At 32.0% G+C, this 16,695-nt stretch overlaps 3 protein-coding genes and 1 long non-coding RNA gene across 16 annotated transcripts; 2 read left to right on the forward strand and 2 right to left on the reverse strand.

Annotated features, from left to right (window-relative positions):
* Positions 1 to 233: 233 nt before the first annotated feature.
* Positions 234 to 3,414, reverse strand: LOC107901535 (uncharacterized). 2 transcript variants are annotated; one of them, XR_001685290.2, is made up of 5 exons: positions 3,011 to 3,414; positions 2,782 to 2,891; positions 1,568 to 1,825; positions 1,137 to 1,238; positions 234 to 596 (listed from the first exon to the last, which is right to left on the reverse strand). It is a non-coding gene; the product is annotated as an uncharacterized lncRNA (long non-coding RNA). The 2 variants fall into 2 exon arrangements; XR_005914800.1 differs by having other exon boundaries at positions 234 to 602.
* A 722-nt stretch (positions 3,415 to 4,136) lies between these two features.
* On the reverse strand, positions 4,137 to 6,654 carry LOC107901537 (uncharacterized). 7 transcript variants are annotated; one of them, XM_016827587.2, is made up of 6 exons: positions 6,459 to 6,654; positions 6,228 to 6,321; positions 5,949 to 6,073; positions 5,497 to 5,703; positions 5,374 to 5,412; positions 4,137 to 4,730 (listed from the first exon to the last, which is right to left on the reverse strand). In XM_016827587.2, exons 4-6 carry the CDS (start codon positions 5,686 to 5,688, stop codon positions 4,287 to 4,289), a joined length of 675 nt encoding a protein of 224 aa, XP_016683076.1. In that variant the 5' UTR covers positions 5,689 to 5,703; positions 5,949 to 6,073; positions 6,228 to 6,321; positions 6,459 to 6,654; the 3' UTR covers positions 4,137 to 4,286. The 7 variants fall into 7 exon arrangements, with proteins under 7 accessions (XP_016683076.1, XP_016683075.1, XP_016683078.1 ...); XM_016827586.2 differs by having other exon boundaries at positions 5,949 to 6,084; XM_016827589.2 differs by lacking the exon at positions 6,228 to 6,321 and having other exon boundaries at positions 6,459 to 6,653.
* Positions 6,655 to 6,886: 232 nt separating this feature from the next.
* LOC107901538 (exosome complex exonuclease RRP46 homolog) lies at positions 6,887 to 9,082 on the forward strand. 6 transcript variants are annotated; one of them, XM_016827590.2, is made up of 7 exons: positions 6,887 to 7,243; positions 7,338 to 7,575; positions 7,677 to 7,777; positions 7,871 to 7,891; positions 7,995 to 8,067; positions 8,157 to 8,480; positions 8,742 to 9,082. In XM_016827590.2, the coding sequence occupies exons 2-6, from the start codon at positions 7,365 to 7,367 to the stop codon at positions 8,285 to 8,287; spliced, it is 537 nt and encodes a 178-aa protein (XP_016683079.1). In that variant the 5' UTR covers positions 6,887 to 7,243; positions 7,338 to 7,364; the 3' UTR covers positions 8,288 to 8,480; positions 8,742 to 9,082. The 6 variants fall into 6 exon arrangements, with proteins under 6 accessions (XP_016683079.1, XP_040951719.1, XP_016683081.1 ...); XM_041095785.1 differs by having other exon boundaries at positions 7,004 to 7,243; positions 7,338 to 7,473; positions 8,348 to 8,480; XM_016827592.2 differs by having other exon boundaries at positions 7,008 to 7,243; positions 7,338 to 7,473.
* A 4,966-nt stretch (positions 9,083 to 14,048) lies between these two features.
* Positions 14,049 to 15,875, forward strand: LOC107901539 (transcription factor bHLH144-like). The gene has a single exon (XM_016827596.2). The coding sequence runs from the start codon at positions 15,423 to 15,425 to the stop codon at positions 15,870 to 15,872; it is 450 nt and encodes a 149-aa protein (XP_016683085.1). The 5' UTR covers positions 14,049 to 15,422; the 3' UTR covers positions 15,873 to 15,875.
* The last annotated feature ends 820 nt before the right edge of the window (positions 15,876 to 16,695 follow it).

Here is a 16,695-nt window from a genome sequence, read left to right on the forward strand (position 1 = left end):
CTTCAATTTTACATATTATATAAATTTAACCATTATTCTTAAAATTCAAAAATAAAAATTAAAAAACTAAAAAATTTAAACATTTATTTTTCGATAAAAATACATACAAAATTCTAAAAATATTTATAAATAAATGAATATCTATTTTTCTCATTTTTTAACATGACATTTATTTATTAGAATAATAAATTTATAAATAAAACAATTTAAGGAGAAAAAGCAATGAAAAAGAATTAGACAAATTTAAAAAAATATTAAACATTAACTTGGCTGGATCTTGTACAAGGAAAACAAAGCCATTAACTTGGCAACCATACATCTGAAATAAGCATATGAAATTGAAGTTCAAAATAATCAAAGAAAATGAAGCTTCAAAATGTGTGACATTGAACACATAATCAATTACAGAAAAGTTGCTATGTTTTGGCACTAAAAGCAACCGCAAGCCACAACTACCAGCATGTCAAGGATTAAATTTGTTTTGGCACCAAAAGTAAACCACAAGTCACAAGAACCAGCATGTCAAGGATTGAATTTGTTTGGGCACTAAAAGCAACCGCAATCACAAGCCACAAGTACCAGTCCAACCCCTTAACCTACAGCTTAATTGCAGAAACCTTATGAGCCCTCAAACTGATATATATTGCCGAATCTTGGTAAGAAGAAGCAAAGGAGAGAAAAGGGGTTTTCCAGGAATGAAAGAAAATGAAAATGAATACCTTGAAAACGGCATAATTAGAAAACAACATGCTCAGTTAGTAAGCAATAAAGAATATTTAGTTTAAATGACAGGAAGGAAGTCTAATTCATTATGCACTCCTTTGTGCTAATAGGAACCATTTCATAGTCGAGCATACGAACAATCAGAAACAGAAACTTATATAATATCCAAGGCAACACCAATGTTCGTGAAGAGAATTCAGAATTACGAACAACCAAAAACAAAACTTGAAAATAACCTACATAAAAGCGTTCAATGGTATATTTTATATTTACTCCAGGCTAATGTTATTTTCTCCACCAATTTTAAAAACATTGAGCATGACTAACTATCCACAGAAGCAAGTAAGAAAACGAAATTCTAAATTCCACAAAAGAAACCAACTACTGCAAAACTTGAGAGCATCAGGAATAACCATTCTCTTGTCTTGTCATATGGTGCAAGAATCCCCTCATAAGCCTTCAATTCACACCAGCGAAAGCTGCCACCCCATGCTTAGTCTTTGCAAGGAATCATCCTGCAATCAAAGAAAATATCAATTACCATAAGGACAGTCAAAATGAAGCCCAGTTATATACTCCATAGCATTTATGTCCTATGGTTCAGAAGTTCTCCAGTTTTCTCAAGATTATGAATCAGCCTTCATTTCTAAAGCATGAATATTCATCTTCATTTCTAAAGATGAATATCCATAGCATTTACTTGTGTACCAATACAAGCTTGCAGCTTGTTCATATCCATACTTAATAATAACAATAATAGTTAAAAAACATATGCTTTCTGGTTATTTAGCATGAAAATCCTAAAAAACAGAGACAAAACTATATGAGTTGCAGAATATTTGACCTGTTCCTTCTTATGCCTTCTTTAACAACCATTGTCCAACTCGACAAGCTCACCATCCTTGAGCTTTTTTCCAATGAATTTGAAGGCCCCATCCTGAAAGACATAGGCCAGCTTTCCAAGTTGGAACAGCTGCCGCTTCACATCAACAACTTCACTGGTTATCTGCCACCATCTCTCATGAGCTGCACCAATCTTGTCACTTTGAACTTGCGGGTTAACCATCTAGAAGGGGACCTCTCAGCCTTCAATTTCTCCACCCTACAACACCTTAACACTCTTGACCTTGGCAACAATAACTTTACAAGTACCTTGCCTTTAAGTCTTTATTCTTGCAAGTCATTAACTGCTGTAAGATTGGCTAGTAACCAGCTAGAGGGACAGATATCACCTGCCATACTTACTCTGCGATCTTTATCATTCCTTTCAATTTCTACTAATAAACTAACCAATGTTACCGGGGCAATAAGGATTTTGAAGGAAGTCAAGAACCTTACTACTTTCATCCTCACTAAGAACTTCATGAATGAAGCAATACCCAATGATGAAAATATATATACCTTTGAAAGACTCGGTTTATATATATACTTTTGAAAAACATAAGACCTTTAGCATAATCCTAAATACTCTAACGGGATTTTTCATCATATAAACTATCAAAGTTATGTTACTTGCTAACTTCCAGAGAAACAAAGAAATGGGTAATTTTCTTTTTGACAGAAAGCCCATTTCTGTAATAGAAAAATGGAGTTGAAAAATAAGTTTTAACAACTTCAGTGGTATAGGAAATGATCTTTTTCTTTTGTTAATTTATCAAACATGTGGAATGCAAAATGATAAGTAAACAAAAAACATTACAAAAAGAAAATGGAACTCCAAAAACACTTAGGAAATTAGATAGCCAAACCACAAACACCAAACAATTAGAACTTAGAAATTTCTTCAAACACCATGCAAACCACACCTAAATCGAGCAAAACATGTTCAAAGGTCCTCCAAGATTTATGTTGACTTTATTTTTCATAAGAAACCCATGTTTTCTCTTCCTCGATGGATTAATCATTGCTTCATTAATTCAAATAAAAAATCAAAAGTCATCTCCAATTTCAATCAAAACATAAACCAAATTTCACACGAAACCAACAAGATAAAAGAGACAATACATAGATATACAAAAAATTTATATCGATCCAAAAAAAAAACACCAGCAAGATTACCATAACGAAGTTTTTACGAGAAGTATGGAGCAACTTTCTTATTTCTTCCCTTAAACTTGTCAAATTTCAAAGAAGCGAGCAACAGGTTTGTGATGTAAATCACTAATCACCTGCAATAGAAAAACAAAATGAATGAATGAATGAGCGAGTAAGAGAGAGAGCGAACGAATGGAAAAAAAGAATAAGCTAATTAAAGAGATGAAGCTTGATGAGGGCAAAAAAAGATTACCTCCCTTCCCGCTACTGTTTTTCAGTCGCTGCAAGAACTGGAAGAATGGTGAAGCCCTTTGGCTGTCAGCATACTTTTGGCCGGAAGAAGATGAAGGCGAATCGATTTGGCTGGAAGAAGATGTGAAAACGTGAAGGTGAATCGATTTGGCTTGATTTGAGGATATGAAATCGATGAGAATTTTTTTGGGAGAAGAAGGCAGGCTATTTTGGTCTCAAAATTAAAGAAGAAAACGATGAATAGCCATTACAAACTAAAACCCAGGAATCCCTATTACAGCTGCTGAGGGAATAGGTAAGGAATAGCAAAACCTCCGATTCGGTAAACGGTGAACCAAACGACGTATTGGGTGGGGCCACCGAATCGGGGTGTAATGGATTAGCCATTACACCCAACCAAACATGGTGTAAATCTTAACAAACAGGGAAAGCGCTTCCTTGAGGAAGCGTTTTCCTACTTTATCTCCTGACAACGCGCTGACGTGGATGCGTTTTTGGGGGAAATAGTCCATTTCGGCAATTAATTCAGGATTTGGCCCATTTCGGCAATTTTAAAAATAAAGGGGCTTTTATTGGTTATTTGACCGTTACTTTGTATCTATTCCTATTATTTATTATAAAATTTTAAAAGTTTTTGAGAAAAAATATAGAATTAATAGAAATTTATTATGAAAGTTAAATGAAAATAAAATTATTTCAGAAAAAAGCTTATAATGAAAGTTTAAAATTTTGAGAAATTAGCTGATTGAGTCTTAACTTGATTGGTATCGACATTATTATCAATGCAGGAGAATATAAGATCAAGTGCGCTGAAGTAAATTATCCTTTTATTTATGGTTTAAAGAGAGATTATATGTAGTTCTAGGACATACGTAAAAAAAGCAAATATAATCAAAACTTGTAATGAAATTGTTAAATTTTAAAATTATGAGAAATTGAAATAGAGTATTAATGAGAATTTAATCAAATTAAAATAAAATATTGTCAAAATTTGCTTAATTGAAAATGTCTATTTGATCCTTATTAATATTTCAAAAATTCAAAACTACCCTATTAGATTGTAAAGACTCGTATAGATGTTACATGGACTAGATTGTCCATGTAAGTATGATATATGACACATATGATTAAATTGATTAAACAAATTAAATACGGCTATGACCCAAAAACATACCCAATACAACAACTCACGATTTTAGACATTGAAAACCATAAACATACTAGATGCAAAACGAGACATAACATAGCAGAATGTTAGATACAGGATTAAATATAAATTATGAGAGCTGATAGAGCTCCTTTTTCTGAAAGTAGGCAACCGCATTCCACTGCAACAGATTATTAGCAAATCCTACTTGAAAACCTTGTTCATTAGCGTAATTGAGCGCAGCTGCCCACTTTTTCAATGTACCCCAATCCAAATCCTCAAGTGACATATCTTCCATCTCTTTAATTACAGCGCAGACCAGAATTTGTATTCTGGTATGAGAAAACTCAGTAGCTTTTCCACGAGCATCTTCTATTCGGATCCCAATAGATTTGAGGTAGTCTGGAACTTTCCCCCAGGCAGTGTTTGCTAATGCATCTTCTAAGCCTTGAAAATCTTTGTACTCCACTTTGTTGTTGTCGTTGTTGTAAAGTTGGTTTATGAAATGAACAAATTTAGACTCAAAAGAGATGCAACTTCCACGATCTTGAGCACGAGCGCACGCCAAAAAAACCTAAGACAACAAACACACACAAAAATTTACTGTATAAATTATGAGAACGACGAGTAGGATTGAGATTTAACATGACGAATTTGAACAATATAAAAGATATGAATTTACTAATATGCATTGAACAAATTTATGAATTTGATACATTTATAAGTGTTCTATCATATAGCCTATACCCTCCATGCTCTCAAACGCTAGTTAGACCGAGTGATGTTCAATGTGGTGTATGTGTGCTCTATCAGATACCTTATACCATCCATGTTCTCAAATGCTAGTTAGGCCAGCTGATGTTCAATACAGTATGTATATATATTATACCTCTTTTCTCGGAGTCTTCACATTTAATCCAGAAATTTAAGAGAGAAAAAAATAAATGATTGTGAAGGAGAGATGAAAACAAGGGCAAGTTTAAGAATTACTTGAGATATTGAGACCTACTGTAAGAAGCCCAGTTGGTAAACTTGCTTTTTCCGAGTCCGGAAAAGCCATGTTTGAAAGTTAAAATTGGAGATTTGGATGATGAAATCAAACTTAGGGCTAGTTTAGCAATGTTTTTTTCTCAAAAGTGCTTTTTGTACCAAAAAGTGTTTCTAAAAAGCAATGCTAAACTGACCCTTGGTAATTCGATTTGTAAATATTAGCCTACCTCATTTTGCTCAGTTGGTAAACTCACATTTTCCGAATCCTGAAAAAGCAAGTTAGAAAATTAAATTGGAGATTTAGATCATGAAATCAAACTTAGTAATTAGATTCGTAAACATTAGATTACCTCAGATAGTTGTAGGTCTAATTTTTCGTATAGCAAATTTTGCTTTAACTCATATGTTTCAAGGAATTTTTTCATCATCTTATATTCTGCCAAATGGCTATCCTTGAACTTGCCATCGTTAGTCTTGATATTTTGGGTATTGACTAGGGGTAATGTCTTCTCCCTATGATCTAACCATAATATAGATTTCATATCTGCCTCCTGGTCCTTCATTTCACCAAATATGCACACAAAACAAGTATTAAGAAACAAAATATTCTGTGTTAGATTGGAGACAAACGTTCCATAGAGAAAAGGTACTATAGGGTCAGGATAAACCGTGCTTTATAAAGCAAGGTCCAATCCTTGCAAGTCAGTCAATGAGGGATCTTTTTTACCTTCAACATGTATGTATAATAAATAGCAATAATGCGAATTGAATATGAACTACTAAATTCAATTATGACACTTACGGTAATTTTCTCTGTAAATCCTGTCCATGAGAGTTTCGATCCGTTCCAATACAGATCTGGAATAACTACGCTCTTCTGGAAAGTGATGCTCTTCTTTCATTTCAGTAGGATCCGTACTGTTGCTTCTGCCAGTTATCTTGTACGTATCAGAGGAATTTAAATAAAATCAGATAAAATAATTGAACAAAAACAACAACATATTTTTCCCAATTCAGAACAAGGCATCCGAATGTTCTTTCAAACAACAGATATATAAAACTAATAAAACGAAACGCTTACAAAGACGTATACTCAGAGGATGTGATCGTAGATTCCTCAGCCAAATCTGGAGCCCCTTAATTTTGAGATTTTGGTGTTTATTTTCAAGGTTTTACTGTTTGAAGTTTTATCGATAGGAAAGGAAATTTAGCAAATAAAAGCAAAATCAAAACAAGACATAATGAAATGATAAATTCAGCCGTGAACCCAGGGTTCGAATAACAGTTGAAAAAAAAATTCAGCCGTGCTTACCGATTTGATGTGTCTACAGCGGCGAAGAGGAGAGAAGGGGCAACTACCAAAGAGTAAAGCGGATGAAACCAAGAAAGTCGTCGGTGAGAATTTTATTAAAAAAAAAAAGGAATGGGCAAGTGCCATTAAAGAAAGCTCGAGAAAAAGAGAAGATCGAGATTGCAAGCTCTGCTACGCAATTTTTGGGGCGAGAAAAAGAGGGTAGGGATATTAGATGTAGGTGAAAATTTGTAGAGGTTAAATTCCATGTTTAGTCACTTATGTTTGCTTAGAATTACATTTTGGTCATTCAACTTTAAAAATTTGTTATATCATGGCCACTAACGTTTTTGATTTATTATGTTATGGAGACCCTGTCTTTAGCTTAATGAGAGTTAAAAAGTTGAGTGACCATGACATAATAAATCCATGATATTTGTAATCATCATAAGCTAAATTATTGCATCAAAACAATTAATGTGGAATTAAAAGAAGAGGACTAAACTTCAAAGCTTCAAAGAGCACAGGATCTGACTTAAAAATTAAACCATGTTTTAAACCCTAATTTCTAAAACCCTTCTGTCCCTCCCCCAAAAAACAAAGTTGTAATCGGTGTCCCCAATTTGCAATTTGAGATCTCATTTCCTTTAGTAAAGTAAATGTGAGAGAAGCTTTGCCATTTGAGGTTCATAGAGAGCAATGGAGGTGGATGGGGAAGACGGACGCACGCAGAACCAGTTGAGGCCTCTTGCTTGTTCTCATAACATTCTCTATCGTGCTCATGGCTCCGCCAGTTGGTCTCTAAGGTACTTCCTTTTAGCAAACTTTTTTACTTTGGGAAAATATCATCATAATTTCGACTATAAATTTGTTTATTTTTGTTTGTTAATTTTTATTTAGGTGACACCAAAGTACTTGCCGCCGTTTATGGACCGAAAGTTGGAACTAAAAAGAACGAGAACTCTGAGAAAGCAAACAGGACAAATAGATAATTTACTAAAATCCCATTTAATGCGGATGAGGCCTTGGCTTAATGGTAATAAGGAGGCTCTCGAGTTCAAATTTCATCATGTGTGGGAATGGTTCAGATATTCTGGTTTGCCAGTTCGAGTTCAGTTAGTTATTCGGTGTTTGACGAGTAATGATTGATTCTGATGTAATTGGGTGGTATCTTATCATATAATTATTCCTCCGTTTGAAGTTTGGGAAATTTATCGAAATGTGTCTGTTGGTGCTTAGGGAAGCTGGAAGAGGAATATGAAATGATATTAAAGAGAACACTGCAGAGCATTTGTCTTTTGACTATTAATCCGAATACAACAACTTCAATCATAATTCAGGTGATTCTATTCGATTTACCCACTTCAAGAATTACGTTTTCTTTATAGCTGAATTGTTAGTAAATTTGGATTTTATGTACTTTTCTGTCGCAGGTTATCGATGATGATGGTGCTGTATCCTTTAGGATTCTTTTAGAGCCTCATTTTATTGTTCCCTGGGTTTCATTTACCTGAAGAGTAAACTTCCAATGTAAATCCTTGATATTACCTCGTACAGCTTTTGTCATGTGCTATAAATGCAGCATGTGTGGCCCTTGTAGATGCAGGGATTCCTACGGAGCATCTTGCTGGTTAGCAATGGAAACATATGGCCATTTTCGTGTTGTGTAAATAATTAGTACTTAAGTCATTTCTTGCTATCTTATGCTGGATGTTGCAGTTGCAATCTGCTGCTGTGTGGCCAAGAGTGGATGTGTTATATTGGATCCCACCAGACTAGAAGAGCAGATTATTATAGAATTCCCTTTGTTGATCTATTATATTCACGATACTTGGTGCCGTAAGCTATAATTTGACTGTAGTAGCTTTCGTCTGGGTTTAACTCCTATCTTTTTGATTTCATAATAGCAGAAAATGAAGGCATTTGCATATTTAGCCTTCCTAAACTGTGTCCATTCAGTCCTTCCTGAGGGATCATCAAGCGTGCAAGGCGAACCCATAGAACACGGGATTGTTACATCTGTTACTAATGGTATTATGTCAGGTAATGCTCTATTGGTCTTATCATATCAAAATTATTTTGCTTTGTGCTGTGGAGACATATATAATTGTCAAAAACGTAATGTCTTTCTAGATTTAGTGTAGTTGTCATGTAGATGGTTTCATTTTTCATCAGTTACCACTGTCAACTAAGAACTTGATAGATGGGATTATGGTATCGTAACAATTGTAATGTTCTTGTTTCTTTTACAATCTTGTCTCCATATTTCTTTCTAACAGATTCTTAATCAAATGCTTGTCCCAGAGGACAATTATTTTTACAGCCTAGAACGGGGACGTGCTGCAAGTGTTAGAGTTGTCCGAGTTTCTCAGGAGGAACTTGCAACAGCACTCAATTGATTCGTCTAAAGCCAGATGATATTAGTGAGATTCTCACACAGTTATAGAGTATGCAATGCTTCATGTGATTTCATGTGATATTGAATATTTAAATAGCCATTGTTTGCCTTTGATTTCTAGCTCTCACTTCTACGTGCATCATTGCCATCATGACCAAATTGTATTAGAAATTGGTGTTAAGAATATAGTTGTCTGTCCTGATTCTGTTATGTTATGATAAAAGAAAAAAGTCAAATTTTGCTATTAGTCACTATACTAAGTGTAAGTTGTAGATTTAGTCCTTATACTTTAATTTGTTCGGTCAATTTTAGTCTTTGTACTTTTCTAATTGGTCAAATTTAGTTCGTTTACATTTTTCAAAATTTGAAATTCCAGTTCTAACCCAAGTAGTAGCAGTAGATCTGTTTAGTTAAATTTTGCTATGTGTAAAGTTGTAGATTTAGTTCATGTTCTTCAACTGAATCATTTTTAGTATTTATATTTTTTTAATTTTGAAATTTCAGACTTTAACATAAATAATAGTAGTTAAGTCGGTTAGCTAGGTTGTTTTTTAGTATTATGTAGAAATAATAAGTTGACATGACATGTTTGTTGTTTCGGATTTTAGAAGTAACAGAACTTAATGAATTTAACAATTACTGTTTGATCAAGGCTAAAATTTCAGATTTTAAAGGACCAAATCCAAAAGGATTGGGTAAGCATCTGTCTGGTTTCTAGGAATAAGCCAAATAGGAAGAATGTAAGGGATCATGTTTTTATTGAGATTTGTCACTGTTGGATCCTAAACTTATTTTGTTGGTTGCTATTATTTTTCGTGGGTTTTTCTATAGAATGATTGAAATTTAGTCTTCAATCGCAGTCCTTGTTTTTTATTTACAAAAGATGTCAGCAATATAATAATAGAAAAAAAAGGTAAACTATAAAAATAGTAATTTGTGTATGGTTTAAATTATGTTTTGGCCGTTAAAATTTAATTTATTATAAAATGATCACTAATGTTATTGTTTTGTAACATTTTAATCATTATAACGTTACCAGCCGTTAGAAGTGTCATGGTCACGGAAATCGCATAATTAAACACATTTTTTTAAAAAAAAATTTACCTTTATATATATTTACTTTATTTCATTTTTCTTTATTTTTCTTCCATTTTTTTTCTTATTCTTTCCTTTCTTATTTCTTTTCCTTCATTCTTTTCTCCCTTAGAAAACTCTAGCCGTCGCGGTCGCTGCCTCCTTACTCTGACAATGACCACTGTTAAAGCTCTCCTTAGCTTCTTGTTCTCACTCTTTCAATTTTTCTTGCTTGAAAATGACTCAAAAACTTTTTCGAAAACTCTCTTTTGTAACCGAGCGTCTTCTTCCTCCAACCTTCAAATGCGACTGTTGATTAGTCTGATTTTCTAGTATGTTGTTCTCCTCGTCAAGCTTTCCCTTTTGACCGGACCAATTGTCGATCCTAGCCCCTGAGCTCCAAACCCAAAAGACTGCTGTTGGTTTCTACTTTTTTAGTCCCTTATTCTTTCCTCTCTTTTTTTTCGGTTTTGATATTTGCATTTTCTCTTTGGGAATTTAAAACAAGTTTTCTTATTCTGTCGTGGTTGTGGTTGTGGTTGTGGTTGGGTTTCTTTTAAATGGTTTTTTTTTGGTTTGATGCTTGAATAGGTAGGTATTTTTGATTGATGGGAGGCGTTAATGGTAGTGAGAGTTTTTAGGTTCTTATACCAATTATAAATGAAAGGGGAATGCGGAAGATAATAGATTTTATTACAAAAGTAAAAGTAAAGGAAAAGTTTTTACAAAGAGAGAATGATAAATGAAAAGTAAAAAGAAAGATTTCTAAACTATATTTCGATGTCTCGTTTAGGTTTCTTCTATCTCTATTTATAAGAAAATTTTTAAACTCTATTTTATTTTTTTTGAATTCCGCACAGTATTTTCAATAAGGATGATATTAATGATGAATTGATGGTTCCTTTCGCGTAGCTTTCCTTTTGTCTTGTCATATCGTTAATGGTTGCTCCCATGTTGCAATTTTTTTTGTTTGTATATGGATGTTTTATTCTTTAAGTAACCTCCAAACTTGATGCTCTTTTCTTGGATGTTATTCTTTCACGTGGCTTCCTTGTTTGGTTTTATCTTTCTTGAATATTATTTAGATTCATTAACTCTATGTCATCTAGATGTAATGAATCTGTTGATAGTCTTGGTGGTGAGTTTCAAATCTCCCACGTGTTTTTTATTTCCTCTATTATGTGTGATGGAAAATCATCAATCTCCATGTTAGCTATCTTTTTTAATAGTTGCATAGATTCTTCATCCCTTTCTTTCTGGATGTTTCCAATTTCATAAGCCAATATTTTTTTTCCATCAGTCCAGAGCTTATGAGCCCTTTGTTGAAATAAATATTGGGCTTTTGTCATTAAATTTATCCCTGCTTAGATTTGATAATAACTGAGATTATTATAACAGTTGTCAATATTTTTTGTCAAGTGCCCTTTGTCTTCTTTGACAGTGAGTTTGGGACTTTCTATCATTCTTTGAATAATCTAAATTTGATATGGCTGATAAAATTTTTCTTTTTCAGCAATATTAATAAGACTGCTTATTTCAAGATAAAAATAATAGTAAAAGTCATCTTCCTTTATTATACTTTATACTATAAACTTAATAGATGCAGGAAAATCTTTTAGTAGATGAAAAGAAAAATTTTTAATTATTATTTTTAACAAAATCTCATTCAATACTGTTTATATCAAATGGTTCATGATCAAGTCTAAACTTTATAGTAGGAAATTTTTCATTTAAATAATTTGTAAAAACATAAGCTTGTAAAAAATATTCTGAAAAAACTTTTTGAAATTAAACTTGCTGTTTGCAAGTAGCTCCATTTATTTTTATAAAAATTTCCACTAGTAGAAATTTTCTGGCTTTGTTATATAGACAAAGCCTAAACATTTTACTCATCATAGGATTATTTGTTCCTTTATTAATAAAATATTGAAATATATCAAGAAGATTATTTATTTCCTTAATATCTAAATATCCTATTTCAAGCTCTTCCTAATCTTTATATAGAATAGATTTTAGTAATAAATCATAAACTTCATTTTCTTTAGTTGTTTTTTCAACTAAAAATTGTGAAAACTTAGGTCACGTTTGGTTCGCTGTATTGGATTAGAGGTGTAATGGAAAAGCTGTGTAATAGCAAATCAACTGTTTGGTTGAATGTAATGGAATAGAGGCGTAATAGTAATCCTGTGTTTGGTTGAGTGTAATAGAGGTGTAATAGCATAATGAAAAAACTAAAATGACTAGAATACCCTTAGCAGAAATTTGTTTTGGTAAATGATTATTGTTATTGTTATTTAAATTTTAATAAGATTATTATTATCAATAATAAATAATTTAATCATATTTAAACATAATTATTATTAAATATATTTTAATTAAAATATATAATTTAATAAAATTCTTAATAATTAGCATAAATTTGTTTTGGTAAATTATTATTGTTATTGTTATTTAAATTTTAATAAGATTATTATTATCAATAATAAATAATTTAATCATATTTAAACATAATTATTATTAAATATATTTTAATTAAAATATATAATTTAATAAAATTCTTAATAATTAGCATAAATTTGTTTTGGTAAATTATTATTGTTATTGTTATTTAAATTTTAATAAGATTAATATCAATAATAAATAATTTAATCATATTTAAACATAATTATTATTAAATATATTATAATTAAAATATATAATTTAATAAAATTCTTAAAAATTAATATTCTTATATGAATTTACTCAAATCATAATATATGATACTGTAAAATATAAATTAACATAATTATTATTAAATATATTATAATTAAAATATATAATTTAATAAAATTCTTAATAAATAAAATTCTTCTATGAATTTACTCAAATCATAATATATGATACTATAAAAGAAAATTTCAAATAATTAATATTAAATATGATTTAATTAAATATATGATTTAATAAAATTTAAAATTATTATAACTAATATGATTATAGTTTATGAATTTGTATAATTTAAAATAATAATTATTACATATAATTTAATAATAATATATAATTTCATAAAATTCTTGATAATAAAAATTTTCTTATATGAATTTATACAATTTAAAATAATTAATATTAAATATAATTATATAGTGATATATAATTTCATAAAATTCTTAATAATAAAATGTTCTTATATGAATTTACTAAAATCAATATATAACTTGAGAATTATATTATGCATAAACATAATTAACTTATATTAAGAAAAGGTTAGATGAAAATGAAATTGTACATTAAAATCCATATGTTATATAGTTTTACAACATCAAAAAGTTTGAACATTGATATTTAATGGTAAGAAAGAAATCTCCTAACCCATTCCAATCGGGCAACTGAAGGTAAACTAAAGAAAACGATCATTTGAGTTGGATGGTCGGGAAGTTTACTCAATGCATCATACCGCTGATCGTCGGTTAAACCTTCAATTGACCATAAGGCTGAATATAAATTTGAAGCTCTCTCTTCCATATGTTGTTCTGACTTCTGTTGAACTACCACCTCGGAGGCAAAACTCCTACTGATTTGATCGCCAACGGCCTGGATTTTCTCCCCGAACAAAGTGGCAGCCTCATTAAATGAAGAAAACACATTATCACGAGCATCAGATTTCTTCTTTCTCTTGTTTGAAGATGAGGAACCCCCTTGGTCTCGATCTCCTCGCGGATCCGTACCAGAAACATCCATGTCGTCTAAAGAGACGTCAGCTTCGCAGTCATAGAATGTGTTTCTCTCTTCATTCATATCTGTAGTACGTACATCATCAGCATGTATTTCTTCAAGAACATCAGCAGCTGTTTGAGCATCTCTCCCAGTTGCTCGATCTCTTGCGTATATGGTAGTAAGCTGGTCATAGTAAGGGAAAGTACGAAATCTGAATTGGGCGGCTTCTTTGTGACTCTAAAAAAATGAGGAAATCATATTAGTCGTAAGTTTGGTAAAAATAATATAATAAAGACTTGAAATAATCTTACCTTTAAATAGGACTCCCAAACCGCATCTTCAGCAACAACGAGCTGCCTATGCTCGTCCCAACCAAAACCGCTATTGTTTTGGCCATTAAGCATGTCGTAGACGATTGACCACTCCCTTTTAAGTAACCTAATCCTTGATTCAATATTAGGTTTCGCCTTCAACATTGCATTTGGTAAAACCGTTTGTAGCATTCTTTCCAACTCGTTCAAATAACCGGCTTTGAACCCGGTATCAGCATTAAATGTTCCAACATTGTGCAGGTCCACCATGCTGGAAACTAATGATGCATCTTCCTCGGGAACCCATTTTCTTTTGCTTCCTCGAGAAGCTTGAGCATTTGATTCTGGAACACCTGACATAATGATCTTAAGAACAAAAAAAAAACAAATTATATTAATTACTATTTTAATATCATGATTCAAAAGGTGCTTGCCAAACTAATTTAAAATTATAACACATGCTGAATGAGAAGAAATTAAATTATAATTCAACAAGTTCAGTACAATACAAAAATCAATACAGAAGTTTCACAAACGAATTTCTAGATGCTTGCCATTGGACTCTAAAATCTTGGGGCTCTATTTTATATTATATTAAACTTTACATCAATGGTCCCTGACCGACAGATTCACAGCAAATTATCATGTAAAGATAATTTTATAAAAAAATACTATTTACTTAATTGATTGTTCAATAAAATAGTGAAACCAAAAAAAAAGGTTATAATAATTATTGATGAATTTTTTCGAAACAAACCAGCATAATTTATACATCAGAATAAAAATAAAAATAAAAAGCAGATGATTTCGACAGCCGGCATAGTCTTATAATATATCATAACAGTCCGGAATCTAAACAAGAAGATACGACACATGCTAAGGATGTTAAACACACGAAGGACTAGAAACAAGATAAATCAGATAGAAAGAACTAGGAAAAAAAAACAAGAGCTTGTATTAATGGAGGTTTTTTCTTTTGTCTGATATGTATGCAACTAGTAGTATTTTTAGAGGTTATATATATACAGTCAAAAATACTAGCTGATCTCTATTGGGATTAAAATTTAAACATGGATTATCAACATCGAGCTAGTTTCATTCTTAAAGCAAAATTTACAAAAATGGAGGCTCACTTCATTAAATCTATTAAATGACCATGAATACCAATGGAAAACTAACCTGTAATGAGCAAATCGGGGATGACTACGATGAAGAAGTGTTGGAACAAATAACCTATAATAAGAAAAGGGAAAGCTGATAAATTCCCATGTTGTGCATATTATAGAAGTAGTTGAAGTTCAATATAGAAAACATTAAAGGAAGATTAGATAGTATATATAGAGATGGTCAAGCTTTAGTTGATATAAAGAAGGATACTATTTTGATATTAAGAGAACAGGATAATAAGAATAAACTAAACAATCTCCAGGATTGGTTTACACAAGCTTTAGAAAAACAAACTACTGTTAGGGAACTAGTACAAAACAACCAAAGCACGATCATTCTGTTATGGTAGTTTTTCCTCCATGTGCAAAACACTTGCCGCCCCTCCATGGCATTGAGTTTCAACCCTTTGAGGTTTGTCCCAAGATCTTTGTTATTTTCAATCAGACTGATAATAGGAACCAAGTCTTGTTCAAACCGGCTATCACAAACAAGTTTCATGGTAATGGATTAAATGTTTTTGCAAATTACAATGATGGCAAGTATGAGAGGAAAGATGTTTATGATGTGGGAGAAGAAACATCCTCTTTTTTGAAAGAGGATTCGGATGATATTGATGCACTGCTCAGCTCGGAAGAGGAAGAACAAGTTGAGTATGACGAAGAAGAGGTTAGCACAGCCCGGACCTTTGGAAATTATGAATTCGATACTGCTGATTCTCGCTCTGCTCATGGCTCGAAACTGGAAATTATCAAATCGCCAAAGCACCCTCAAGTCTCGATGGAGCTGAATTGAATATCTGTTACCAATTGACAAATTTGACAGGGCAGGGAAAGAAAAAATATATGAAACTGAGATGGAAAACAATGAAAGTGAACTGGAAAGGTTGCGCAATTTAGTAAAGGAACTGGAGGAGAGGGAATTGAAGCTCGAGGGCGAATTGCTTGAGTACTACGGTTTAAAAAAGCAGGAATCAGATATTGCTGAATTACAAAAGCAGCTTAACATCAAGACAGTTGAAATTGACATGCTGAATATTACCATAAACTCTTTGCAAACTGAGAGGAAGAAGCTTCAAGAAGAGATTGCACATGGAGCTTCTATAAAGAAGGAGCTGGAGGTGGCTAGGAACAAAATCAAGGAGCTACAAAGGCAAATTCAACTTGCTGCTAACCAAACAAAAGCTCAGGTATTGTTTCTCAAGCAACAAGTTTCTGGTCTTCAAGCAAAAGAGCAAGAAGCCATCAAAAGTGATGCTGAGATTGACAAGAAATTGAAAGCTTTAAAGGAGTTAGAAATTGAAGTTGTGGAGCTTAGGAGAAAGAATAAAGAGCTTCAACATGAAAAGAGGGAGTTAACTGTTAAACTGGATGCTGCTGAAGCAAAAATAACCTCCCTTTCCAACATGATAGAGGTAAGTCCCACAGACATCTCTTATTTATCATATTCTGAACTACATTTATCTTATTTATCTTATTTATCAGCAAATGGTGTAAAGGAGAACAATCTTTCAGAATTAAATTATCTTCTGCACCCTCTAGCATGCCTATAGTGAAAAAGGTTTAAACTTAAAACCAATCAACTCCAAGATTCATTTATTTAGATGAATTATTTAAAA

The sequence above is a fragment of the Gossypium hirsutum genome, chromosome D06, assembly GCF_007990345.1.
Source record: "Gossypium hirsutum isolate 1008001.06 chromosome D06, Gossypium_hirsutum_v2.1, whole genome shotgun sequence".
Taxonomy (NCBI): Eukaryota; Viridiplantae; Streptophyta; class Magnoliopsida; order Malvales; family Malvaceae; genus Gossypium; species Gossypium hirsutum.